The 27821-nt window shown below is 37.5% G+C and overlaps 1 protein-coding gene across 3 annotated transcripts in view; it reads right to left on the minus strand.

Annotated features, from left to right (window-relative positions):
* Positions 1-27821, minus strand: part of TPK1 (thiamin pyrophosphokinase 1) — a 344192-nt gene that overhangs the window by 159080 nt on the left and 157291 nt on the right. For all 3 annotated transcript variants that reach the window (XM_082400500.1, XM_082400498.1, XM_082400499.1), the window contains exon 6: positions 10374-10469. In XM_082400500.1, the coding sequence (XP_082256626.1) occupies positions 10374-10469 (96 nt within the window). The remainder of the gene's footprint in view (positions 1-10373; positions 10470-27821) is intronic.

Raw genomic sequence — 27821 nt, forward strand, 5'->3', positions numbered from 1 at the left:
CTTCTCCTGATTAAGTACCACTGAAAATATATCAATATGCTGTGTACATCCCTGTGATAAGTAGTAACATCATTTCAGTTCTTCGATCATGACACACTATAACCAAATCATTTTTTTAAACTATAGATACTATCATTGTGGACAATCATAATTATGAGTGTAGGCACTACTACATATGTTTGGCTAACGGATACACAGAAGAAGAAATTTTATAATCTACTAAGCAATTTCAGGATGTTCCAATATAAGTGCATTATTATTACAGAAGTTCTCAAGATATAGTTTCCTCCTCCATCTGTAGGTTCTGCCTCTGCACAATGCAGTAACTTTAAATAAAATAGTCCTTTTCACATTAGGTCGGTGTTCTCCTGCAAAGGAGCACCACATCAACCCTATCTGTAATTCTCTGCATTAATAAGAAATTTTGTCTGGTAAGTGAGTCATCCAGCCGAGATTCCTGCTAAGCAGATAAACTTAACCCTTGTCCCGGGGCCTATAAAACACGCTTCTCTCCTCTGGCAGGGACGGATTAGGCTGTCACAGCCTCTGAGGCAGTTAGCTTTTTATATCCATAGCAGCACCTCCTGAGTCACTCTGAAGCACGGCGAATATCTATTTTCTCTTGTTGCACAGCACTGTAAAAAAGATTGCTGGTCTCTAAGAAAAGGAAAATCAGAGATGGGAATTTCTCTTTTGAAGGCTTTTCCAAAATGATCTAGGAAGCAGCCTGCTAGTTCATCTGATGCCCAGAAATTTTTCTTCTCCTTGCTTCCTCATCTGATACTTAGCTTGCACCTCATTTGTTCCAGAACCGGAAGGTATAAGCAGTTACTTTGTCACTCGACAAACATAGCCATGCTGGTCATATACTAAAAATCAAAAGGTGGTCTGTGTAGACATACCGATGTATAGTTGAATGTGTATTCATGTGTGTGTGTGTGTGTGTGTGTGTGTGTGTGTGTGTGTGTGTGTGTGTGTGTGTGTGTGTGTGTGTGTGTGTATATGTGACATGATGCCTTCTAGAATTTCACAAAAATTACCAATTTAAGCTTACAACATTCCTTTTAGGTAGATAAGCACAGGAACAAAGGTATTGATAGAAAAACTTGTCATAAAAGCCTTACAATGCCTGAGCTACAGAGCTGATGTTGAAACTGTATGGTATTGCTTTCAGTATCAATTCAAGGAAGTTGGCAAGATTTATTCTTGTCAAGTTCACAATGGTAATGGCTTATGAGACCATCTCTATGCATTCTCATTTGTTAGCTCTCAACTTTTTCAAGTAACTTAGGCTGGTAAAATGAAGCAGGTCCCAGAAGTATTATAAAATACCAATTAATGAAATAAAGATACTATATGTACCATTTTTAATTACACACCGCACACATCCCCTTCCCTTCCCCGTAAAATGAAGAGAAAAACTAAAGATGTGTGTATGACCGAATAATAGTGGATATCTCCAAGTACTGGCCAAAACCAAAAAGTGTCCAATTATAACGGGACAAGAGCTAGGGCAGTGGAATAAGTCTTGTTAAAGTTAAAGCAGATTACTGAATAAAGTTAACCAACATTTGATAAAAAGTTCTTGCTAAAAGTTCTTGCTAAAAAAAAGATTCTTCCATATATGTATATATTCATTCGATAAACATTTATGGACTTCCAGGTATTGTTTTAGATGCTCGGGATACAGCAGAGAACAAACAGGCACAACTCCCTGCCCACGTGAACTTTTACATTCCAGTGCGTGAACATGTAACAGAAACAAATATCCTAAATATGTCTGACGGTGGCAAGTGGAATGGGGAAAGCTGAGCAGGGAAGGGTAGAGGCCTGCTGACTGAGGGACGTAACAGGAGGAGGGGTGAGGGGTGCTATCTAAACCGGGTGGTCGTGGAAGGCCTCATAGATATGAGCGCAATTTCATTAGAAAAAAAAAATCTTATTATTCTATGTTCTTAAATGTAAAATTAAAAGAGGAAGTAGAGAAGCGTTCTATATAAACAATCCGTTTTTTAAGAAGTTGAATCTATCCTGAAGAGGCAAGTCACAGCATCTACGATAGTCTGAATTACTCTCCGGTTACTCATTTATCTGTTTCCTCTATTAGACTGGAGTCTATCTGAGGCCATAGATTTGGCCACCAAATCCTAGCATAATGTCTTAACAGACACACACTACGTAAAAGTTTGTTAGGCTGATCGGAAGATGACCCCCGGGAGCTTCCACAGTGTACCTAAGGGGAGAAAGTCTGCCCGTGGAACTCTGAAGGGAACTTTTGACTTACCTTGGGTAACACATCCCCCAGCAAGCACAAGGTCCCCTGCAGCATGGGAGAAGCTGGGGCACACCTCTCCTCTTCTCTCTCCATCCAGGCACGAGGCACACAAGGTCCCCCGCAGCATGGGAGAAGCTGGGGCACACCTCTCCTCTTCTCTCTCCATCCAGGCACGAGGCACACAGTGGTCAGCGGGGCTGTGCAACTCGCCTGCTGAGGGATCCCATCACTAAACATATAGATCCCATTCTCACTGGTCCCCTGGGAAAAGGGGACATTGAAGACCTCCCCTAGGAAACACTGCAACATGGGAGGAGCCCTCTGTTTAATTCAAGTGTCTGATATTAAAGGAGATCTTGTAAAATTAGAATATGTCCAAAAGAAACAATGCTAGAATGTTAACTAGACTTACTGTGGTGATGATTTCACAATTTATACAAATATTGAATCATTATGCTGTACACCTGAAACTATATATTATAATGTTGTACGTCAATTATACCTCAATTAAAAAAAATTATTTTCACTTAAAAAAAAAAGAAATGATGAGTCCATGAAACTGGGCTATAAACTGTAATTAGTCTGATCCCTAAAAACATTATCTAATTCGAATATCATATTGGTCCATGAAATTTATTATAAAATCAAAAGATCACTATATATATTTATAAAAGATCTTATTTATATTCATAATTTTTATAAAATAAATATATTAAGGTATATGCTTTATAAAATAAATATCATATATAACTATATTACATATAAAATATATTTTATAAAATTAAATAGAATATATAAATATATTTTATAAAATATATCTATAAAATACAGTATTTTATATTTTATTTATATAAAATTTATATTTATATTTTGTAAATATATATATTATGCAAAGGAAATTATATAAAATGTTATGAGATCACAAAAGCTAAAGTGCACAAAAATATATGACTATTAATACCACCACTGCTACTATTATATTTTTATGAAGGACTTCATATGTGGCAGGCACTGCAGTAAATGCTTTGCCTCATAACTCGCTGGTACGTGTAGATTATTATTCTGACTTTCCAGATGAGAAAGATGAGTCTTAAAGAAGTTAAACAGCTTTCTGTAGTCATGCAGCTGAAAGAATGTCAGCAAAACCCAAGCATCTGAGCACCTAACCTCTAATTACAATGTGTTGGAGACTAATTCTTTTCATAATAAGCATATTCATTCCTACAGTTGGTACAGACAGCAAGCAATGTAAGGAATCTGGACACATGTCACATGTGTCGTGGGAGAATTAGTAGGAAATGCTACTAAGAAGATTCTTTCACAGAGGATACATGCCAGCTAAGGTTTGCCAGGATATCCTTTGGAATCTGCCTTGATGTTATTGGAAATAAATTTATTCATTGAACAAGTATTTATTGAATAAGTAACTGGGAGAAAAGAAAAGATTTAAAGCAGATGTCCATCTAAGACAGAGGATATAAATTTTAGTAAGGGAATGGAGTGAAGAGGGCAAACAGAAGGCTAGTAAAATAACACGGGTAAGAAATGATAAAGGTCTGAACTAAGAGAGTACCAGTAAGATTGGAAAGAACAAAGTGGGCACAGGAGATACTTGTAGAATTAAAGCAACTGTGACCAGCCATTGAGGGATGGTACAGGGATAGTAAAATATAAGGTTACTCTCAGGTTTCTGCCAGGTGGATGGATGGTAGTGCCATTGAATGAGACAGAAAAGAAAGAGAAAATGAGATTTTGTGAGAAAGATGATGAATTTTGGTTTACACTGAAATGAAGTTCCTCTGGCCTTCCAGTTAGTGGTTAGAAATAGGGCTTTGGAGTTCAGGATTAGAGATATAAGATATAGAGTTAATGGCACAGAATGATAACTGAAGCCCAGGGAAACAAGATAAAAGTAAAAGGCAGGTATGACAGAATATCAATATTAGAAGAGCCAGGGAGAAAATGGAGGTGGGGATGGAGACCACAGGACTTCGACAGGTCAGGAGGGAATGCAGGAATAAACAGGGTTACTCCTTCTAGAGCCAGTCCTGATAAAATCATATCCTTGACTGAGTCCTACCATACTTTGATCTCCAGGGAAGCTGTGGAAGTTGAGAGGATCTGGCCTGTCGTGTAGTTTAAACACCATCAAATTTCTAGTGAAGATTTTCAAGCAGGCATAGTTTTCATGTACAACAGTTGCCTAAACATGCAGCAGAGTCTTACAGTTTGAAACTTTTTGAGGAAACATTTTAAAATTGAGAGAGTCCATAAAAAGTTATCGATTGTAGTACTTGCTTTTTATTCTACATTACTATAAGTCATGGCACAGAAGATGACACCGTTCCACTGTTAGAGCATATTTGCAACACTGGACATACTTTTTCAAATAAATGTTTTATTTTGAAATAACTTGAGATTTAGTAAAAAGTCGTGAAGATACTTCAGCAAGTACACACTTCACCCAGTTCCCAGCGATGTTAACATCTTACATAAACATGGCACATTTGTCACAACTAAGATTGACACTGGGGCACAACTATTAATGAAACTCTGGACTTGATTCACATTTCACCCCACTGCATTTAATTTTCATGTCTCTCTCATCTCCTCTGCTCTGTGACCGTTTCTCAGTCTTTCCTTGTCTTTCATGACCTTGAAAATAGCGGTCAGGTATTTTGTAGAATGATCTTCAATTTGGGTTTCTCTGATTTTTTTCAAAGATTAAACTGAGATTACGGGTTTTAGGGAAGTACACCACAAGTGCCCTTCTCACCCTATACCTAGAGAGAGGGGCGTGGATTACTAACATGAATTATCACTGATGATGTTAATTATGATTCCTTGATTAAGGTGGTATCTGCTAGGTTTCTCTCATGTAAAGATAGTATTTATTCCTTTCCAGAACACATGTGTACACACACAACAGATTTATTAAGTTTTGCTTTAGATAAGACTGGAATCTTGCCAAAGATACCAGCTCATCAGAGCGGACTTTATTGAAGACATCAGAGTACCTTGGAAAATACTTCTCACAGTACTATCATAGTTCTTCCAGCAACCCTAGGGATATCTTATTATATTGATAAAGTAATTAGTCCAATCAGATACAGTCAGTCTTAAATTTGATGAGCAGCAACAGATATTTAGTATGAACATAAAAAAGTCATTAGTCCATTACAAACCAATCATGTCCAATACTGATAATCAGTAGATATAAATAGTCTAAAACTCTCCAAGATCAGCAGGTAGGTCTGACCCAGACGCCTTTCAAATTACTGCTTCTCCCCTGGGTGCCTTTAAGAATGGAGTCTCTATCTCCCCACTTGGTCCTTTTGGTCTCCTGAAAGTAAGCCCCGCAGGCCGTTGAAGCCAAAAGTCCTGGGGGCTCATCTTCTGGGCACAGGATTCCCGGGATGAGGAGCCCGGTGTGGGGCTCAGACCCCTTGGCTCCTTGGGGAGAACCTCTGTAGTTGTAATTATTCTCCCATTTGTGGGTCGCCCGCCTGGGGGTAAGAGTCTTGACTATACCATGACTCCGCCCCTCCTACCCATCTTGTTAGGGTTCCTTCTTTATGGCTTTACTGTATAAGATCTTTTCTGGTAGGTTTCAATCTATTTCTCTGATAGCTGTTCTGTAAATAGTTGTAATTTTGGTGTGCCCCTGAGAGGAGGTGAACTCAAGGTCTTTCTACTCTGTCCTCTTGGGTTAATTGATCAATCCTACAGTCTTTATGTGATATTTAATTTGTAGTCATTAATATTTGTCTGTGTGTATAAAACGTACACATTTGCTCTTATTTATATAATACTCAGCATCCTGCATCATTTGATTAAAAAACTGCTTACAAAAAAATAACACAGTATAAATGGGCTAAAATGTATTGAGGTTTTAGCAAATAAAACTAGTATGAGTTTAAATCTATACAATACACAGTTTGAAATTAACATCAACTTTTCTGCCCAAATTTTGTCCAATATAAAGTCTGTTTAAAACATCAGACACTGAAGTAACTGATTCTATTGCCATATAATTCTAGGAAATACCCTAATCTGTATTTCAGGAGACCTATTATTCTTAGGGCCTTATAATCTAGATTTCTTCCTGCTTCATCCTAAACAATGTACATCTTACATTTTTTGAAACTTGGAGCAATAGCTTTTAATATTTTCCACTGAATTCCAGGGTTTAGATCTCAAACATGTATTACAGCATCAGAATATATATGTGCTCTTTGAAGATTCAGTCATATCGGATGGCATCCTGATAAATTTATTATTCATGACTCAGTCACAGATAAACAATGTGGCAACATAAAAGCAAAGCATTAAAGAGTCACATGTATCAGAGACCCTTTTTGCAGAGGAATAAAAGTGGAGGAAGAGCAGGTTTAAAACAGATAAATAATAAATAAGGTAATTTAGGGAAATCTTTTCTTTTATAATTAACCTCATATTCTAGACAGTAAACTCCTTTAGGATAATGACAGACCCTGATCTGAATTCTATAAAGTTCTAATATGTTACACAGTATGGTTCCTTAACATATTAAATACTACTTTAATTCAATTCATTTACACTATAGTTAATATTTTAAAGTATATGCTAAAAAGATAAGATCTTACTACAAAATACAGACACTTTGAATACAAATTCATAATTATACTTTAATAAGTGGAAAACAAGAAATGTATGATAATTTTGTAAGATTTATTAGGTGGAGAAGTAGAAAGGATTTTCTGACACAGTTTATGTGTATTTTAGGAAGAAATTTGTAAAAGCCCTCATGATGATCTCACTTGAGGGTAGGAGAATGTGTGGAGGGGAATCTTTTATGATTTTCCTCTCCAATCTTTCTAATCTTGCTTTTCTCCTGCTATTATGTTAAACCAAAGACAATGCTGTGCTCCCAGGTTAAACATAACCTGGTTAAACATAAAGTCAGGTGGAAGCTCACAGATAGTTCTCAGATTTAACATAACCATCTTTTTCAGTCTGAACAAGAGCTAATTTGGATGGTTTTGTTAGTAATGAGTTCAGTTGACCTAACCATGCTTCTTCAAACACCAAGTAACCACACCATTCTCTGTCGTAAAGCTCTTCAAACCATCTGCTGTTGGTTCACTGAAGTATTAGCCACCTTCTCTGTGGACTGCCATACTTGGCCACCATCTTCTCCCCTTTGCCATCTAACTTCTATTTGTTTCTCATGTCTCAGCCTTCTCTAAAAAACCTCTCCCCTAACTGCATCATCTCCTGCTCTCCTGTGAGTTCCCCGAGCGTCTCTTATACGCACAGTGCTACCGTACAATCGTGAACAAGACAGACCTGATCCCAGCTTAATGGGCTACACAGTCAAGCTGGGAAGAAAGGCCTTAAGCAAACAATTAGATATACACAGTTAACACAATTATTAGAAGTGTTCAGAGTACTGTAAAGGAGAAAAGAGGGAGGCATAGAAATGTAGAGCCGCAGAGCCTAACCCAGAGCTATGGTGGAGGAAAGACCTCCTTGAGGACGTCAGGCATACTCTACCATCATGGCCTTGGCAAAGACAAGGAAAAATACAAAAAAAAACCAAAAAAAGTCAAAATATGTCCACAACATTCTAGAGAGAGGGGGCAACATATATACAAAAAACACCTTAAGGCAAAGGAGAGGAGGGAATCTGGCATATTTTGGGAACAAGGAGAAAGGGGGACTCAAGATGAGGCTGGAGAATGCACTGGACCCAAAGCATGCCAACCACGGAGGTGCCCAGCTCCCATTCTCTCCACAAAGACCTCGCTACTGGGCTGAGAGGAGGGCAGCTGGCTGTCCCGGGCCAGCGGCAACCCCTTCATGACACAGCACAGGCTGCCACCAGGGCCATGCACATCCCTGGCAGCCTCCAGCCTATGACTAAGCACGGTGGGAGCAGGAGGGTGTGGCCCTTTCTGCCCAATGCAGGAGTCCTCTAATAGGTCCTCTCACTCCGGGCCTCCACTGGCTCGGCCAAGACTTTGTCCAATTCGTTTCACAGATTATATACACCTGATTATCCTCTTGCCCCAGTTTGAGGCTCTCTCTGGATTTTGGCCTTGTTGAGTTTGAGATACGATGATTTGTTTTGAGATTTAATGACTGAATATTGTATTAGAGATACTATCAATTAGACACAACAAATGACACTCACATAATTTCATTCCCAGCTTTCAATACACTCAGTGGAAGTACTAGGAAAATTGCACCAGTTGTGAAGATTTAGAATTTTTTTCTAAGAAACTCAACATTAGCTATGTCGGGATGAAGCAGATAACTCTCAATAGGTTGTCTTCTGTTTTCCTTAAACAAATATATTATTACCGCAATTGATTGCTGCAAGTAGCACATTAGGTACAGCTCAAGCTACAACAGAGATGAGAAATGTTCGTTCAATTACATTTATTGAGTTTGCAGAGTGAGCTACTTGTCAATTATAGTAGTTAACAAGGCTTTCCTTCAAAGGGAGAAAAGGATCTACTGCCTCAACTTAATAAATATACATCAGAATAAATCTTTCATAACTTCTGCGAAGGAGTAAGTTTTTATTAGGGGTGCGTCTCCACTGCCTGTGCCGTCCCGCCACACGTGTGTTAGCCGTGTAGTTGGACTGTATGAGACATGTGGATTGACCCCCCCACTCCCTGCTCCAGTCCAAGACAATCAGGTTACTCTCATCATCCTTCGCCAAAACCAAGTGGTGGTTAATGGAGAGATTTCAGGACTTAGGTCTAATGACGGTGGGAAGTGACGACCCTGCCCCTCAATCCCTCTAGATGTAACGGTGTAAAAAAACTGCTACAAGCAGCCATTGCAGACAGTCAGGGAAACCAGACTGAAGAGAAAGCTTACACAGCAGAGCCAAGACAATGGAAGAAGTAGACATGAGATCTGACTGTGCTGTGTCTGAAGTCGGCCCTACCCCATTCGATTACTGAGGAAAGGCTGAAACACATCTCCTGTTACTTGTACTGTGAAAACCATCCTACTGTACAAAGGTGTTTTCCTCGTTTTCTTAGTTTAAAAATGACACATTGGATCATGCATCTCAGCTTACCTTCCTGCCCTTCCCAGGAAAATAATGGTCAATTGTCATTCACTGCTTCAGGTTTAATTTCGTGGATCTTCACGGAATACAGACTTTTAAAAGTTTGCATATCATTTCAACAAGTATCAAAAAAAATTGTAAAATATAAAAACATACAGGGCTTCCCTGGTGGCACAGTGGTTGAGAATCTGCCTGCCAATGCAGGGGACGCAGGTTCGAGCCCTGGTCTGGGAGGATCCCACATGCCGCGGAGCAACTGGGCCCGTGAGCCACAACTACTGAGCCTGCGCGTCTGGAGCCTGTGCTCTGCAACAAGAGAGGCCACGATGGAGAGAGGCCCGCGCACCGTGTTGAAGAGTGGTCCCCGCTTGCCGCGGCTAGAGAGAGCCCTCGTACGGAAACGAAGACCCAACACAGCCAAAAATACATAAACGGATAAATTTATTAAAAAAAAAAAAAATACAAATTTGTGCATTAGCTCTAATTGATGTGATTATACACTTGGGTGCTAGGTGAAAATCACTACTGAACACCTTAAAGAGTCCACATGTGCAAAGCAGCAGACTCTTCTCTCATTAAAAAAAAAAAGGCAGTAATATTTTATTTGTTTATATAAGAGTTTGCAATGTTGGCCAAATCTAGGCCATATCTGTTTGTTTGTCTTGCCTACATAATATATAAACACACAAACACACACAGATCTTCAGAGCAACAACCAACCTGAGATAGAAAGCAGCTACTCCCTTTAGGCTGAGAATGAGCTGCCACTTTTGTTTGCTTTATACAAGGTCCACTTTACCCATTTTGGGACCTCATCACAGTAAGGTTCTGGAATCTGTGACCTCTGATTCAAGTGCACATATTAATGTTTTGACAACTAAATGCAGATTTATTCATATACTGAAAAAACCTGACAAGGGAATCCAGATAAGCAGCACAAAAGCAAATAATGATTTCAGATAAGTAAAGACAGGATTTTTCACATCCTTGGTATAAGACTCTTAACCACCAAATAGGCGCCTATCTTACCTGTAGGCCTTTTTCTTCTATCTTATTTCGGAGCACTTCAAGGCACTTGGTAAAGTCAGTATGGTATTGATCAGGAGTTGAAATAATTTCACATCCCTGTGTTAAATAAGATAAAAGGTAGGAATAAGTAATGATGTCAGCCTAGGAACAAGATCAAGAGCTATAAAAGTAAAAAGTATCAGACATATCCTGTCATGCCTGGATTATACCTTGATCATTAGAATCATTCTCATTATCTTTATTATTTCACATAACAGAACATCTCAGCAATGATGTTAGACTATCACAATAATGATCTGATTACGACAATCATTTTACCCAAAAAAGTACAGATTATACTACATTAATGGTCTTTAAAAATCACTGCTGTGGTGACATTCAAGATTAGCATAAGGACTCAGGCACAAGTATTATAAAATACATTCACACTGAAATCACCTGAGATTAAACTATTTCTAAAAAACTTTGAGTTTCTTCGAGCAGACTTCCTAAGTTTACCCACACGACAGAAAAACTAATACTGAACTAATGATAAACTACATTTTAAGTAAAATCAAGTTAGACGTCCTATAAAATTCCTTTACAGCACCCTTTCATCCTCATGTAGAAACAAGCAGGAAGAGAGATGCCTGTGTAAATATGTCTCTTGGATTACCTTTTGGACATAATGAAGTGAATTTATAAGTTCTTTCCCTTTTCTACAACAGGTAACTAGTGGAAAACACTGAAAAATATTTATAAATATAATGCCACAAAAGTGCCAGCTTGTTGGCACTAGTGAACTGAGGTGGTGCAAGAAACGATATTTTTGAAATGACACCTTTCTCTCCAATGTCTTACAGAAGCAAAGGTATGTAAAACCAGATCACAAGGGGACTTCTGACTTCTTAATTCAGGAATAAAACAATGCAAGGTCTCTGACAAACAGGTGAGTAAGTGAAAGTTAAATATAATCTAGTATATAAAGTTGCCATTCGAAGAGTTTTCAAGGATGAGAGAAAGCAAATTACCAAATTAACCAACGGAGCAAATTAACCAAAGTGGAACAAATCGCGCACACACGCACATGCGCGCGCGCGCGCACACACACACACACACACACACACACACACACACACACACACACACACAGGCAAAAATTCATGTCTGGCAAATCCTTGCCTATAGTTTTGGGATCACAGGATCTTCGCGCAAGAGAAGACTCACTGCTCCTTGAGTACAGGGAAACTGACCACTGCATTTCAGTTGCTAAGACGATACCAGCATATACCAAGCAGTCTACAGAAGTTTGATGGATAGATAAATGATGGATGGATTAAAACCATTTCTCTCCTCATGGGACTAATGGTACGTTTCTCTGAAATATTAATGTGGATAAATCAGACTATGAGTCTGACTCAGAAAAGCAACAATGACATTATTTTTTCAGGTATTATGCTACCTGCTGCCATTAGGAAACTATGTAACATTTAAAGTATGATTAATACAGATTCTTAAAATGGTGACAAATATTAGTGCTTCATATGCTATTATATAAACTAAAATTCAACAATACATTAATGTTAACAAAGTGAACATCCAATCAGGTAAAGTGAAATACAAATGTACCACTGAGGCTTAACAAATATAGCAGTATAAAGTACTACATAAATAATTCACAGTATTTTTTAATGAGTCATTATTTCTCAATAGAAAGAAAAATGACAAGGAAACAAACTGATATCAGGAACTTAGTAAAATTTAGCAAAAAACAGTTTTCAGAACATACCCTGGAATGGTAATAGTTCAAGTTAATTTCCAATAGTGCCGGCATCTATAGCTATAGCAAACACAAAAATATAAGCTCATAATATATGATCCTAATCTCAGTAAAATCACAAGTCATCTAAAAAGCAAAGGTTTATGTTCAGTGTGGTATATTTTTTTAAAAAAAAGGTTCAAGTAAGGGTTATAGCAAATACTCAGATTAACCAAATAATTTTATTATTAGATTAGTTAACCAAATAATTTTATTATTATTTGAATTATTAATAGTCTACCTTATGAATATTACAATATTTTATTAATGACCAAATAATTGTATTAATACATCTACCTTATGACTATTAAAATATTAGCTTTAAGCTGTAAGCTCCATGAAGGTACCCACAATGCCCCTTTGTTCACTATTGTATCTGCATACAAGAACCCAACACAGGACACGGCAAGTAGTAAGCATTCAATAATGAATAAAGTCATTTATAAAAGCCTGAGATAAATTACCACTCTAGACCAGGCATCAGCGAAGTTTTTCTGTAAAGGGCCAGATAGTAATTCTTTTAGGCTTTGCAGGCCAAAGGGCCTCTGTCCCAACTACTCAGCTCTCCCTTTGTATCATCGAAACATCTACAGACAAAAAAAAATGAGCAGGAATGGCTGTGTTCCAAAAAACTGAAATGTGAATTTCACGTAATTTTCACGTTATGAAATATTATTATCCTTTTGATTTATTTTCCAACCATTTAATACTGTAAAAACCATTCCTAGGTTGCCAGCTATACAAAAGCAGACAGCTGACGAGATTTGGCCTGTGGGCTGTAGTTTATCAACCAATCCCCATTCCAAGCCCACAAATAGTTTTTGTGATTTTAACCACCAAACTCTGTACATGTTTGAGGAATTTAATATGAGGGAAAAGTTTCAGGCCTTTAAAAAAATCTCTGCGAACTCCCTTTTCCTTATCTGTAACGGACTTAGCATGCAAACTAACAGTGCTGTTGAGATGCCCTGTATAATGCCAGAAAGCACTGGGCACAGAGACGGACACAAAGCAAATTCTCACCTCAGCACCTCCGAACAATCTCTAGAAACATAGATGCTACAGTCACACCACCTCGCATCAAAGATCACTACAGGAAGCAAAATATTGCTAATATTCCCCATAGAACTTTGTGTGGAGGCTTATAAAACTATTTTTGAATTCACTGACAACTTGTAAGAAATTATTACAAGACAATGAGCGTCATTAATCAACCTAATTTCAAAAGATCAACGCAAAAGCCGTTAGACTGTCATTCTCAATTAATTTTACTGTTTGCCAATCATTCAACTAAAATAGGTTAATGAGTTTTTACATTTAACACACGTAAAACCTATCAGGTTATAATATGCTGACTCCTTTAAAACTCCTTAATTGGAAAGGAAACAAATCCTTTGGGAAAAAAATTATAACAACATATCAATTGTTATTTCATGCACTCTATCCAGAGAGAGACTTGGCCTCCTTAAAACAAGAGGCAAGTCCAGTGAAAGCATTCCCAAACTTGCTATTAGCTTATTCATTTTAGGATAAGTCATTTAGTGCCTATCCATCTAGCCAGGACAAGAAAGGACTTGTGAAAATTATCCTGCAAAAATTTTATGGGGCTCTGAGACTTCTACTGTAACTTTACGGACTGTTTATAAGGTTAAGAGTTTAGAAGTGTTATTTCCTTGTAGGTACCATGCACACCAATTCTGAACATTTATTTGGAGTGACCTGCATATAGCTTCTCACCTAGCAGAATTAAATACAATGTGTCTGTAGCTACAAAATCTAAAATGCTTTTCAACAAACAGATTATTTTCCTAACAACATATAACTTAATTCTCTGAAAAATCAGATAACCTCAAAAGTATCTTAAAATTAGCATCTTAAAATTGTGATCTGTTGATAATTAACTATCTTCCTCACTAAATCAATAACAATAATAAAAAGTAACATTTGAGTACACATCTTGTTATATGAGATATGAGTCACTTTATATGAATTATGTTCTTGAATCTCTAAGGCAACCTTAACAAGGTACATGTAATTATCACATTTTAAGATGCGTAAACTGAAGTTTAGAGAGATTAAATAACCTGCCCAAAGTCACACAGCTGATTTAGGACATAGTATGTCATCTGAAGCCCATACTTGTAACCTACCATGCTTTGTACTCAACCCAGCTTAATTAAACTTTGGGTATTTTGGAAGGTTTAAGCAGAAAAACACCTTTGTATTTATGCTGAACCTTTATTTAGTTGCTTTCCTCCTGTTTTAAATACCTGAAAATCCTTTAGCTTTTAGACAGACGTGCCCCCTGCCTGACTCCACGCTGATTCCGCTGTAGCCCAAGGCTGGGGACCCTCAGAGCCCCCCCACACATCTGAAATGGGCAGTGAGTGCTTAGCTACCCTTCTCATCCCTTTTTTCTGCTTTCCCAACTCATTATATTGTCACTATATTTATCATTTATATTCATGACACAATTCACTTTTTTTGGCTATTGAACATACCGTTCTGATCAATATCTTTGTATAGAAGTGTTTATTTCTGGTTATTTTCTTAGAATTGAATTCTTAAAATGAAATTACTGGGGAAATTATAAGAACATTTTTTTATAACCCTTGGTAGATGTTGCCAGAGTTTCCTGCCTTTCCAGGCAGGCTGTAAATATGACTATTCCTACTGGTGTATGAGGGTGAAAAAAAATTTCTTCTTTTAAAATATAAGTAACAGTAGGAAAGATAATTCATCATGAATTTCTTGCTGTGAATTAACTTACTTGCCGTACTTCCTTCTTAATCACAAACAGATCAATTTCATTAAGGAAAAGATGACTTTCATTGGAGAGGAAGGGAAAAGAAAGTTAAGATAATTTTGGAGTGTGAAGCAGGGTTGAGACTGGAAGTGGTTCACCCAACGGAGGACTAAGGAGTTAAAGGACAGTATGAAAGAAACGGACACTTCTGAGAGGGGAAACAGGTGTCAATCAAGGGTAAAGAAAAGGTGTCAAGAAGATGTCAAAGACCACCTTTCAAGTTGGCTCTGAAAAGAGGAAATACAATTTATTATCCCATCACATTAGAAGATTGATACTTTTTTTAAAAATAAGCAATGATAAAAAGAGCTTTATGGGGCCTTAAAATTCTAGCTCCCACACACTTTATTTTCCCCTATCCACTGCTGAAGTACCCTTTCTTCCTGTATGTTAGTATACATTTAAAAATATTTAGGGAGATATACTCAAGAGTCTTAAAAAAATTGAATACATTACACTTTTAATAATGAGGTTCCATAATCTTTTATTAAACTGAACTGACCGGAACTCTGTAATAAGAAACTGCCTGCCAGATTAAGAGCACAGCAGGCATAAAGCAAAATGACTTATACTCTGAATAATCAAAGATAGAGATCTAAAATTAGCCCAAACTTGTTCTCAAATTTGCTAAGAAGGGGAATAGTTACATAAAGCTGATTGAAATCTAAATGATCTATGTTCCTTGACACAGGTATGAAAATTGTCTTTTTACTCTGTAGAGATGTAATCACAAAGTAACCATTTCCCACTTTCCTCTTTACTGTATAAAGCATACTATGGTAGATTACTACTTCAGTTTTATTTACCAGACTTCTAAAAACATTTCTACTTTTCAAACTAAAAAGTTTTCTTTAAATTATCAAATGACAGCTGACGAGTAACAATTTCTTCAGCAAGAATGTCACATGATTAAACTCTTAAATATTCTAAGTAACAAGTTGCCTAATATAATCCAGTGTTTTCTTTCTGTTTTTCTAGACAGTGTATAAAAGAAGAGAACAAACGTAATTTAACCTTGTAGCAATTCTCCATTCAATCCCAAACATAAAGAGACATTCTAATCTGCTATAATCTTCACTGCCCTGGGTGTTGTAAAATAACCTTTCCTTTCAACACGGCATTGAACGAAAACTTTAAACGTTTGAAACAAGAAAGCCACCACTTCCATGAACAGAAGTCAAAAGTTATTTTAAAACAACACAGGGTCTCAAAATGATGGCTTCCTTCCTAAAAGCAGAGCCAGAGTTCCCAGTGGAACAGGGTGTCCAAAAGACTTCACACAGCAGGCTCAAGAATGCTTTTATAAAGCCTGCTTGCATGGTTGGCCTTTGGACTAACACCTGGAGGACCTGAAAGGTAAACAGTTCCCTACACTGATAAACAACTTTCCCCAACAGTGGCTCACTGTGCCTAAATTATTTGTACAAACAATGTGGTTTATGCTAAGCACCTGCTTTCATTGCGTCTGGAATGAGCTTCCCTGGTGACATCACATCACACTTGTTACAATTTGATTAAGCACATCCTACCTGACTCCACTGGGAAAGGGCTCTTGCAACTGGTGACTCAATTCCTCCAGAATATTCCTTTGCTGATTCTGCTTCCTATACTCACAGCTGAGATTTATGACAGCGAGCGGCTGACTATATGAGGAGTCCTCTGGTGAATTACAGAACGTGGAGGTGGTCTTGGGAACCCTCAAAACAAAGAGCTACAGAGATTCTTCCTCTACTAGGATGCTTGTATAAGCTTCTATTTTATAATACTCCTCTAAGTATCTAGACGCAGAGATCTGGTCTTGTCCAGGTGCCATTCCTTCACACCCACTACAAATATGCCAAGGATGGACTTGGCCTCCATCAGCACTCCCTGCCAACTCTCCCCAGAAGAGCAAGGACGTGGCGGGGTAGGAGTGGGGGCACTGAAGGTAAGCGTGGTGGAGCTTATTGTTCAATTACTCAGAACTAAGCAGGACCTGAAAAGGAAAACTGAATGCTCACAAAGGAAAGGAGGCCACAGGATTTCCTCAGCATGTGAAACTGATCGTCACTTTACTTTAAGAAAACTCCCTCCTTTCAACTAGAGGATTATGGCATAATGGCTAGAAAAGAGCACGGATTCTGGGGCCAGAATGCCTGTTTGGAGCCTGCTTAAACCATTTTTCCTAGTTGTGTAAGCTTGGGCAAGTTACTCAACCTCTTTGTGCTTCCATACTCATCTGTAAAATGTAGGTGACAGTTCCAACCTAATAAAATTTGATGCAAGGATTAAATGAATTTATAAATGAAAGTACATATAAAAGTGTCTGTCATATTGTGAGCACGTTAAAGTAATTGTCAGCTATTACTCTTTTCAAGGTTATATTGATTATTTCTCTCACCAATTTTTAAAAGTAGAGAAAACCTGAAATAGTACAACAAACTTATAAGCATCCAAATACACTTTAGCCTGTTGGAAACCAATATACTACTTTAACTGTTAGTGGGTAAAGGGTAGTTTCTCAATGATGAAACTCACTTGAGAAGCCATAACACTAAGATAAACAAAATTAAAATTTTGGCAGACTTACTTAGAATGATACTGTGCATGGTGAATTTCCAAGAGGGACATAGAGAATGTCAAATTTCACAAACTCATTTGATCACAGAAATCTTTTTTATACCAAGTTATCATGTGGCACTTGGTATAAATCTTTTTTATACCAAGTATCTAAAAGAAGGATTAGACACCTGAGTCATATAAACTTTCATGAGAACCTACTAATTCCTAGGGATCCCAGAAGGAATGACCAAGACTTCAGGTTGCAGGAGATCACATATTACATATTAATAGGGATAAGGAGGAAAATTATGATAACATTGTTTCGATCAAGCTCTGCAAGAAAAGAACAAAGGAAGGAATACCCAACAGCTACAGGTGGGGAACCCTGGGGGAAGACTGATGAGTAGGGGGTTCCATGATCCAGATGAATGAGGGAAGAGAAACAGTCACAGAGGCCCCAGAGATCACAGAGTTAGAGAAGAGACAGGCTGGGCTGGCCCAGGAGTCACATGTGAGGCACTTCGGAGGGCTTAAAAATTTAAAGGGCATAGATAGGCTCCCCCTTTTTAAATGCCTTAAGTATGTTACACAAATTCAAACAAGACAGGCTTTGAAAAATATAGACAATTTGAAAGGACTATGATTGAGGCAAGCCTAAGAATGAAGGTGTATTCAAGAGACAGTTTCACATAATGTCCCCTGCCTGTCTCATCATTCCCTTGCTGAGATGCTAAAAGGGTAAGCCTACCAAAGTGAAGAACCTGTCACTCAGCTGTCAATGGAAACTGCCTGTCTATAATTCCCTTCACAAAGCCTTTATAGCTCAGCATATGTTAATTAGTCTTGATGCTTAAACCTAAGAATTTACTATTCTCGGGGGGGGGGGGGGGGGGTGGGGTGTGTGTGTGTGTGTGTGTGTGTGTGTGTGTGTGTGTGTGTGTGTGTGTGTCTTTCACTTAAAAAAGCATACCAATAAATGGAGCTGAGCTTTATATATTCATACAGTTTCCTCTGTTTGGCATAAGAGTCAAACTTGCTAATGTTTTATAATTTCTCACAGTCCTGTTTGCCATTTTCTCTAAATTAATTAATTTTACCATATCTAAAAGTTGTTGGCATGTGGCTGGGTGGAACTGGGAAAGAGACACAGCTAAGAGAAAATAACAAGATACATGAGATTAGGTAGAGCCACACAGATGTTTTTAACTGAAAATTAAAAACATCTGTGGAGACTGTTAAATTTAAATAGAATTGAACCCAAGGCACTGTCAAACTCACAAGGATACTATAATTAATCTTGATTACGAATCAAATCTAGGTTCATAAATTGTACACTTATGGAAATAAAATGATTAGAAATCATTTTAAAAGCAATGTTAGTGAGGATAGTTATTAAAAAGCTTTTCAGTTAACAACTTTACAGAGTAAAACAAAATACTAACACTTTACATTAAAATAGTTCTTTTAGCACTTCGAGAGGTCTCTCACATGTACAACATTATGTGACCATTATTACAAATATATGAAAAAGCCAGGGCTATATAACATAATTTAATTTGTATGCCTTGGTAAGACATCCATATATGCAAACTAACAACTCAAAAAATAATCTGCATAGTTAGTTCATGAAAACATTATCGCTTCATTTATAAAAACTTAAAAACTACAAGGCACACTACTGATAGCCAAGACTAAGTATTAAGTTATTTGACATCTCTGCCTAAGTAATATACCTACCTATACCTCCCACCCACACTATTTGAGAATCAGTGTCTTTGTCTTTAAATTGGAATTAAAACACAAGCATTTCCTGCTTAACATCAGTAGTCCATTTAAGAAAAATCAGACATCCTATTCAAATGTCAACCAAAAGCCTGTTTCCCATTATTTTGACTGGGAAAAAATATATTCAAACCCAAATACTCAGTCTCCTAAAATGTAACTGAAACACATTTATAGAAGCAACAGACATTATGATGAGATGTAAAATGATGAGAAATTTTCTGCTATTAGATATAACATTTATGGCATCTTATATTTAACAAAAGGAGTACAGGTTAAAAAAGTTTAGACAGGGCTTCCCCGGTGGTACAGTGGTTAAGAATCTGCCTGCCAATTCAGGAGACACGGGTTTGAGCCCTGGTCCGGGAAGGTCCCACGTGCCATGGAGCAACAAAGCCCGCGTGCCACAGCTACTGAAGCCCACACACCTAGAGCCCGTTCTCCACAATAAGAGAAGCCACCACAATGAGAAGCCCACACACCGCAATGAAGAGTAGCCCCTGCTCTCTGCAACTAGAGAAAACCCACGTGCAACAACGAAGACCCAACACAGCCAAAAATAAATAAAAAAAAAAAAAAAAAAAAAGTTTAGACAGACTACCCTTGCCCATTGACTGAGTCTGCACAAATGTGGGTATGGTCATGCCACTGTTAGATGACAATAGGAAAATATCATCAAGAAACAATGATTTAATAAAAGATATTCTTTAATAACTCAGTTATTTCCCAAAAATAAAAAAAATCTTATCCTTCCCACTTCTGAAAAAGATACAATGAAAGAACAAGGAGACAACAGTCTGCCTGAATCTCTGTCTCCACTCCTGCAGTTTACAGTGCTGTAGAATTACCAGCTGGCCTAGAATAATCTTGTTATGTCTCTAATAGAAAATTAGTGGCCTAGCATCAACTCAACGTTACTGCAAGTCTCACTCATCATTTATACTGGAGTTCACTGTATCTCTTCAACCAAGTCTTATCTTTGTAACCGCAGAGCTAACAGGGTCTTTGGCCCACACCATGTTCCAATACTCTTGACCATCGTTAAGATACCATACTGTGTTCTTCCAGGATCTGGAAGAATTCACAGAGAAGATAATACCAGAACTAAGATCTAGAGGCCTATTCCTGACTTATGACGAGGGTAGTTTTCGCCACCCTGTCAAGAACATGGCCTTGTGTTGATGGCATCAGTTTTCGGAATGCCAAAAGACTCACTTTTGTCATAGCACAAAGACGACATTCTTATACTTACAGCCTACCCATGCCCTTGCTATCTTTCTGTTACCAAATCACCTTGGTTCTTCAATGTTCTATCTTGGCTCAATTCCATGTCCTATAAATAGATTTTATGTAATGTAATAATTTACCAGTTTGTTTGGTCATTCTTGGTCTGGCCCAACTACTGCAGTTCTACTCTTGCCACCCCAGAAATGCAGGTGAAAGGGAGTGACATGATGAAAATGTGAAGGGAGAGTGTTTGGTTCTCACACTGACCATTATCACATTGCTGGTGATACTGGCATTCATTCCCAGGGATGCTAAATACCTCATGCAAAAAACAACTGTCCTGTCCAACAGACCAAAGATGTAATCTGTTTAAGAGCAGCAGTAGTAACTGAGTCCCAGTTTTAATAAAAAATTTTTATAGAAAACATGGACATTGATACAAGAGCTGTCTCTAACTAGTTCTACCATTTTCCTTAAGTCATTTAAGCTTTATGGGCCTCAGTTTCCACATCATAAAATCGGGCTTAATAACACTGTTTAATTTTTATAATATTTTAAATTATTTTACATTTTTATCAGTATATTTACAACATATTGCTATCTTATATCCTACACATCTACATTTATGGAAAAACCTGTTTTTTGGTGACTTTTTAAGGCATTAATTAAATACTGCAACTAATTCCTTAACCTCCTAAGCATAAGGAAGCATGCTTTAAAACCCCTTTCCTATGTCCAGTAAAAACCCCAAAGACTATATACAACAGTAAAAGAATATCAGAAGTTACATGAGATATTACAGTTTCTTCAAATGTCTCAGGAAACTGAAACACATGTGGGCATGACTGACAGAATAACTAAAAAGACTGAAATAGGTGATTTTAACGTTGAATCAAGGAAGCACTGACTGACTCAGAAAGTGAAAAATATAAAGCAAAATAAAATATCAAGGAGAAAATCTGTAAGAGACACTCCTCATTCTGAGGTAATATTAGTGAACCAGGCAGAGACGAACTAAGACAAATGGGCAAAAGGGGAAACACAAAGATGTCACAGCTATCTGAAAAGGCGGCTTTACTGAATAAATTAAGAATGGCATACCACCAATAAAATGGACAACCTGGAAGAAATGGACAAATTCTTAGAAAAGCACAACCTTCCAAGACTGAACCAGGAAGAAACAGAAAATATAAACAGACCAATCACAAGCACTGAAATTGAAACTGGGATTAAAAATCTTCCAACAAACAAAAGCCCAGGACCAGATGGCTTCACAGGAGAATTCTATCAAACACTGAGAGAACAGCTAACACCTATCCTTCTCAAACTCTTCCAGAATGTAGCAGAGGGACAAACACTCCCAAACTCATTCAACGAGGCCACCATCACCCTGATACCAAAACCAGACAAAGAGGACACAAAGAAAGAAAACTATAGGCCAATATCACTGATGAACATAGATGCAAAAATCCTCAACAAAATACTAGCAAAGAGAATCCAACAGCACATTAAAAGGATCATACACCATGATCAAGTGGGGTTTATCCCAGGAATGCAAGGATTCTTCAATATATGCAAATCAATCAATGTGATACACCACAGTAACAAAATGAAGGAGAAAATCCATATGATCATCTCAATAGATGCAGAAAAAGCTTTTGAGAAAATTCAACACCCATTTATGATTAAAAAACCCTCCAGAAAGTAGGCATAGAGGGAACTTTCCTCAACATAATAAAGGCCATATATGACAAACCCACAGCCAACATTGTCCTCAATGGTGATAAACTGAAACCATTTCCACTAAGAGCAGGAACAAGACAAGGCTGCCCACTCTCACCACTATTATTCAACATAGTTTTGGAAGTTTTAGCCACAGCAATCAGAGAAGAAAAAGAAATAAAAGGAATCCAAACTGGAAAAGAAGAAGTAAAGCTGTCACTGTTTGCAGATGACATGATACTATACATACAGAATCCTAAAGATGCTACCAGGAAGCTACTAGAGCTAATCAATGAATTTGGTAAAGTAGCAGGATACAAAATTAATGCACAGAAATCTCTTGCATTCCTATACACTAATGATGAAAAATCTGAAAGTGAAATTAAGAAAACACTCCCATTCACCATTGCAACAAAAAGAATAAAATATCTAGGAATAAACCTACCTAAGGAGACAGAAGACCTATGTGGAGAAAATTATAAGACACTGATGAAAGAAATTAAAGATGATACAAATAGATGGAGAGATATACCATGTTCTTGGATTGGAAGAATCAACATTGTGAAAATGACTCTACTACCCAAAGCAATCTGCAGATTCAATGCAATCCCTATCAAACTATCAATGGCATTTTCCACACAACTAGATCAAAAAATTTCACAATCTGTATGGAAACACAAAAGACCCCGAATAGCCAAAGCAATCTTGAGAAAGAAAAACAGAGCTGGAGGAATCAGGCTCCTAGACTTCAGACTGTACTACAAAGCTACAGTAATCAATACAGCATGTTACTGGCACAAAAACAGAAAGATAGATCAATGGAACAGGATAGAAAGCCCAGAGATAAACCCACGCACATATGGTCACCTTATTTTTGATAAAGGAGGCAGAATATACAATGCAGAAAAGACAGCCTCTTCAATAAGTGGTGCTGGGAAAACTGGACAGCTACATGTAAAAGAATGAAATTAGAACACTCCCTAACACCATACACAAAAATAAACTCAACATGGATTAAAGACCTAAATGTAAGGCCAGACACTATAAAACTCTTAAAGGAAAACATAGGCAGAACACTCTATGACATAAATCACAGCAAGATCCTTTTTGACCCACCTCCTAGAGAAATGGAAATAAAAACAAAAATAAACAAATGGGACCTATGAAACTTAAAAGCTTTTGCACAGCAAAGGAAACCATAAACAAGACGAAAACACAACCCTCAGGATGGGAGAAAATATTTGCAAATGATTAATCTCCAAAAGGTTAAAAGGAGATTAATGCCCAAAAGGACAAAGGACTAATCTCCAAAGTTTACAAGCAGCTCATGCAGCTCAATATCAAAAAAACAAATACCTCAATCCAAAAATGGGCCAAAGACCTAAGTAGACATTTCTCCAAAGAAGATATACAGATTGCCAACAAACATATGAAAGGATGCTCAACATCACTAATCATTAGAGAAATGCCAAGTCAAAACTACAAAGAGGTATCACCTCACACTGGTCAGAATGGCCATCATCAAAAAGTCTACAAACAGTAAATGCTGGAGAGGGGGTGGAGAAAAGGGAACCCTCTTGCACTGTTGGTGGGAATGTAAATTGATACAGCCACTATGGAGAACAGTATGGAGGTTCCTTAAAAAACTAAAAATAGAACTACCATATGACCCAGCAATCCCACTACTGGGCATATATATACCCTGAGAAAACCATAATTCAAAAAGAGTCATGTACCACAATGTTCATTGCAGCTCTATTTACAATAGCCAGGACATGGAAGCAACCTAAGTGTCCATCGACATATGAATGGATAAAGAAGATGTGGCACATATATACAATAGAATATTACTCAGCCATAAAAAGAAACGAAATTGAGTTATTTGTCGTGAGGTGCAGGGACCTAGAGTCTGTCATACAGAGTGAAGTAAGTCAAAAAGAGAAAAACCAATACCATATGCTAACACATATATATGGAATCTAAAAAAAAAAAATGGTTCTGAAGAACCTAGGGGCAGGACAGGAATAAATACGCAGACGTAGAGAATGGACTTGAGGACACGGGGAGGGGGAAGGGTAAGCTGGGACGAAGTGAGAGAGTGGCATGGACATATATACACTACCAAATGTAAAATAGATAGCTAGTGGGAAGCAGCCGCATAGCACAGGGAGATCAGCTCGGTGCTTTGTGACCACCTAGAGGGGTGGGATAGGGAGGGTGGGAGGGAGACGCAAGAGGGAGGGGATATGGGGATATATGTATATGTATAGCTGATTCACTTTGTTATAAAGCAGAAATTAACACACTATTGTAAAGCAATTATACTCCAATAAAGATGTTAAAAAATTAAAAATTTAAAAATTTAAAAAATATACTTCTTTATAAGTTAAGAATAAATAACATTGAAAATATTAAATATTTTAAAAATAAGTCAATGTATAAAAGTCATAAAATAAACTATTTCTTGTTAAAAAAAAAAGAATGGCAGACCATGTGCATCAGGGAAGTCGATCACAAGTAGTTGGACTATCACTACATATAATCAATGGTTATTGTATCTTTATGTTTAATATTAAAACAGGTTACAGGGAGCTATCAGCATGGAAAAATACATTGACAGTTACAAGTCACACTGTCCTTCAATTGAAATTTCAAATTACGTCTTTGGCATGGATCCAATGGTACATCACTGCTCTCTAAAATATGCAGTTTTCAAACTGCTGCACGTTAACTAACAAGAGGTATAAATTGTATATCTCGGTTCATATCTGGTGGACCATATGGAATTAAGCGGTAGACCAGAGCTTGTCCCCCTTCTTGTCCAAAACCCAAAGGAATAAATAATGAAGGGCTATAGACATAAAGACTAGTGATTAGGTGGTTGGTATGTAAACTAACTTGAAGCAGGTTATGCATATAGAGACCTAATCGAAGAAAAATCACTAATGGCTATGTTTTCTTCTTTCCTCTTACATATTACTAATTAAAGACCAAGAGCTCATTATGATGATATTAAAACATCTTTCTCATTGCCTAACAATCCAGTTTTATCAGTACCAGGTCAGACAGTTTGGTAGCCAGCCTCCACATGGTTACCAATCATCAATGATCCCTGACTCCTGATATTGACACCCTTGTGTAGCCTGATCCCACACTGTACTAGGGTTGGTCTTTGTGACTAATAACAACTGGCAGAAGAGATAGTAAGGTGATATATCACTGATGAAATTAGGTTATAAAAAAGACCACTATTTCTGTCTTGGGCTGGCTCTCTTGCATACATGTTTTCTTTTCCCTCCCTCTTTCCCCAGAAAGCAGCCTGCCATGCTGTGAGCAGCCCAATGGCCAGGAACTGATGTCTTCAACCAAGAGCCAGTAAGAAGTAACAGCCAGTAAAACCAACCAAGAACCACAGGAATAATCTTGGAAGAAATTTCTGTAGCCCCAGGGGTGCCTTGAGATGATGGAAAAACCAGGCTACATTATAACCTCATGAGAAACCTTGAGCCACTACCGCCCTATTAACTGACTCTCATATTTCTTACCCAGAGACCCTGTGCAAGAGAAGAACTGTTTGCTGTTTTAAGCTGCTAAATTTTAGGACAATTTGTTACACAGTAATAACTAATGAATACAGATGGCAAGAACTAGGGTATATTCTGTTTAAAAGCTGACAAACCAACTACTTGATATTTCAGCATTTTCAGAAATTAAGCAGGCAAACCAAGTAAAAGTCACGTATAGTCATATAAACCTGGATTTTTCCTATAAGTCAGTGATATATCTACTGGGGGAAAAAAGTTGTATGAACCAATGTTGGCTACGAATCGACTTTATGATTTTAACAAAACTTTAGCATTTTAAATTTCTTCCTTATTTTACTTTCTTCAACAGAGCCTCAGTTTCAGCTTCATTGATGATCCAAACCAGGTGGGAAAAAAGTGTATTTTCCACTTTCGGTGGAAATAACCTCCTTTCGTTTGTAACAAATGGCTTATATGAATTGTGTGTAAGGCCGCATTAACCTGTTGTCATTACCATCATTATTAAAACTGCAGCCAAACATTCGCCATGTGCTCTATGCTCTACAGGGCACATTAGCTTATACAAGACATCACTGATGCCCTCTAAGAACAGATCCAGAGAGTTCAAAAGCAGTGAGTTCTCATCGATACATGAAAAAAAAAAAAACAACCTAGATTGTACTACATCAACTTAGAAGCACGCAATATAGGAATTAGAAGATTCGGTTAATCTTATTTTTCAAACAAAACCTTAACAAATATAAGTTAGCTTTGGAGGTTAAAATCAAAAGTGAAGCAGGAAATATAAGGGAAATTCATCTAAAGGTATTAACTCAAAATTTTCCTTCACCCCTGAGCCATTCAGAAACAAAAAAAGCTGGCTTCCCATTCTTCCCTGCTATTTCCTCATCCCGTCAGATTGACACCTACAGTTTTGGCAAGCTGGCAGCGCTCAAGAGAGGGAGAGAACAGTCACGTCTGGCCAGATCTTCAACTGGTTTCTGAGTCTGTTTGTCCCTGCCTCTCCTGCTGTTTCTTCTGCCCCCGAAAATATGATTAATGTCTATGAATTTGCAAAACTCTGCACTGTAAGCAAGGCTGAGGGCTTTCCGTCCCAAGGAGGCTGAGGTATGGAGTTAATGAGAAGTGAGACTGCGGGGAATGAACAGAAACATGCCATTGTTAAAGTAATTGAGCATGAATATCAAACACTGACTTGGGAGCAGTCTTCATTTGCTGATGGAAAGGCTGATCACCTGGTGGGTGGATGGGGTGTGCACAGATCTGCATTCACTGCTGGCCCCAGAATTTCCATCACAACAGCCTACACTTTATAACCTCTGTACCTTGTTTCCTCACCTAGATTCATGTTTCCCTTTTTTCTCTTTCTTTTCTTCTTCCTTTTCCCTTCTTTCCTTCTATCCTCCCCTGCCTCCCCCTACCTCCTTCCTTCCTACAAAAGTTTTCCTCTTTCTTCTTTATGAATTTATCTCAGCCATCCCAGAGCCTTATAAAGAATTTAAAGTTTCTTTCAATAACTGCTGTTTCTTTAAAAAATGCACAATTTACTAATGCCAGTTCAGAATAACAGATGATGGTGTTGTGGCTAGAAGAACTGCTGAGGCTATAATTTTCATTTTAATAACCCTGCATTGTCCTCTAAAGCCAGTGAAAGCTTGAATTATTAATTAGTATAAGACACTCCTCTGTGTCTTTTATCATTCGCAATTAGATCATTTGTATGTTCTTAAGTGGCAAGGATCTTTGGAAGATTTGCACAATAGTGACAAAATGAACACCTTAATAAGTTGTACATTATTATTAATTTCAAGTTGTAATGAATAGTGTTATTCAGAACAGAGTAGTTCTGTTCTGAATAACACTATTATTTTAGTAATAGTTTCAAGAAAACTAATATTAAAAAAAATAACTTCGGTTCTAAAATTCTAGGCACACACAATTAGGGATTTTTATAAAAATTCATTTACAAAGATGTTTTTCATTTACAATAAAATGGACAACATTTAAATGTACATCAATTGGGAATT

This window comes from Balaenoptera borealis, assembly GCF_965194805.1.
Source record: "Balaenoptera borealis genome assembly, chromosome: 7".
NCBI lineage: Eukaryota > Metazoa > Chordata > Mammalia > Artiodactyla > Balaenopteridae > Balaenoptera > Balaenoptera borealis.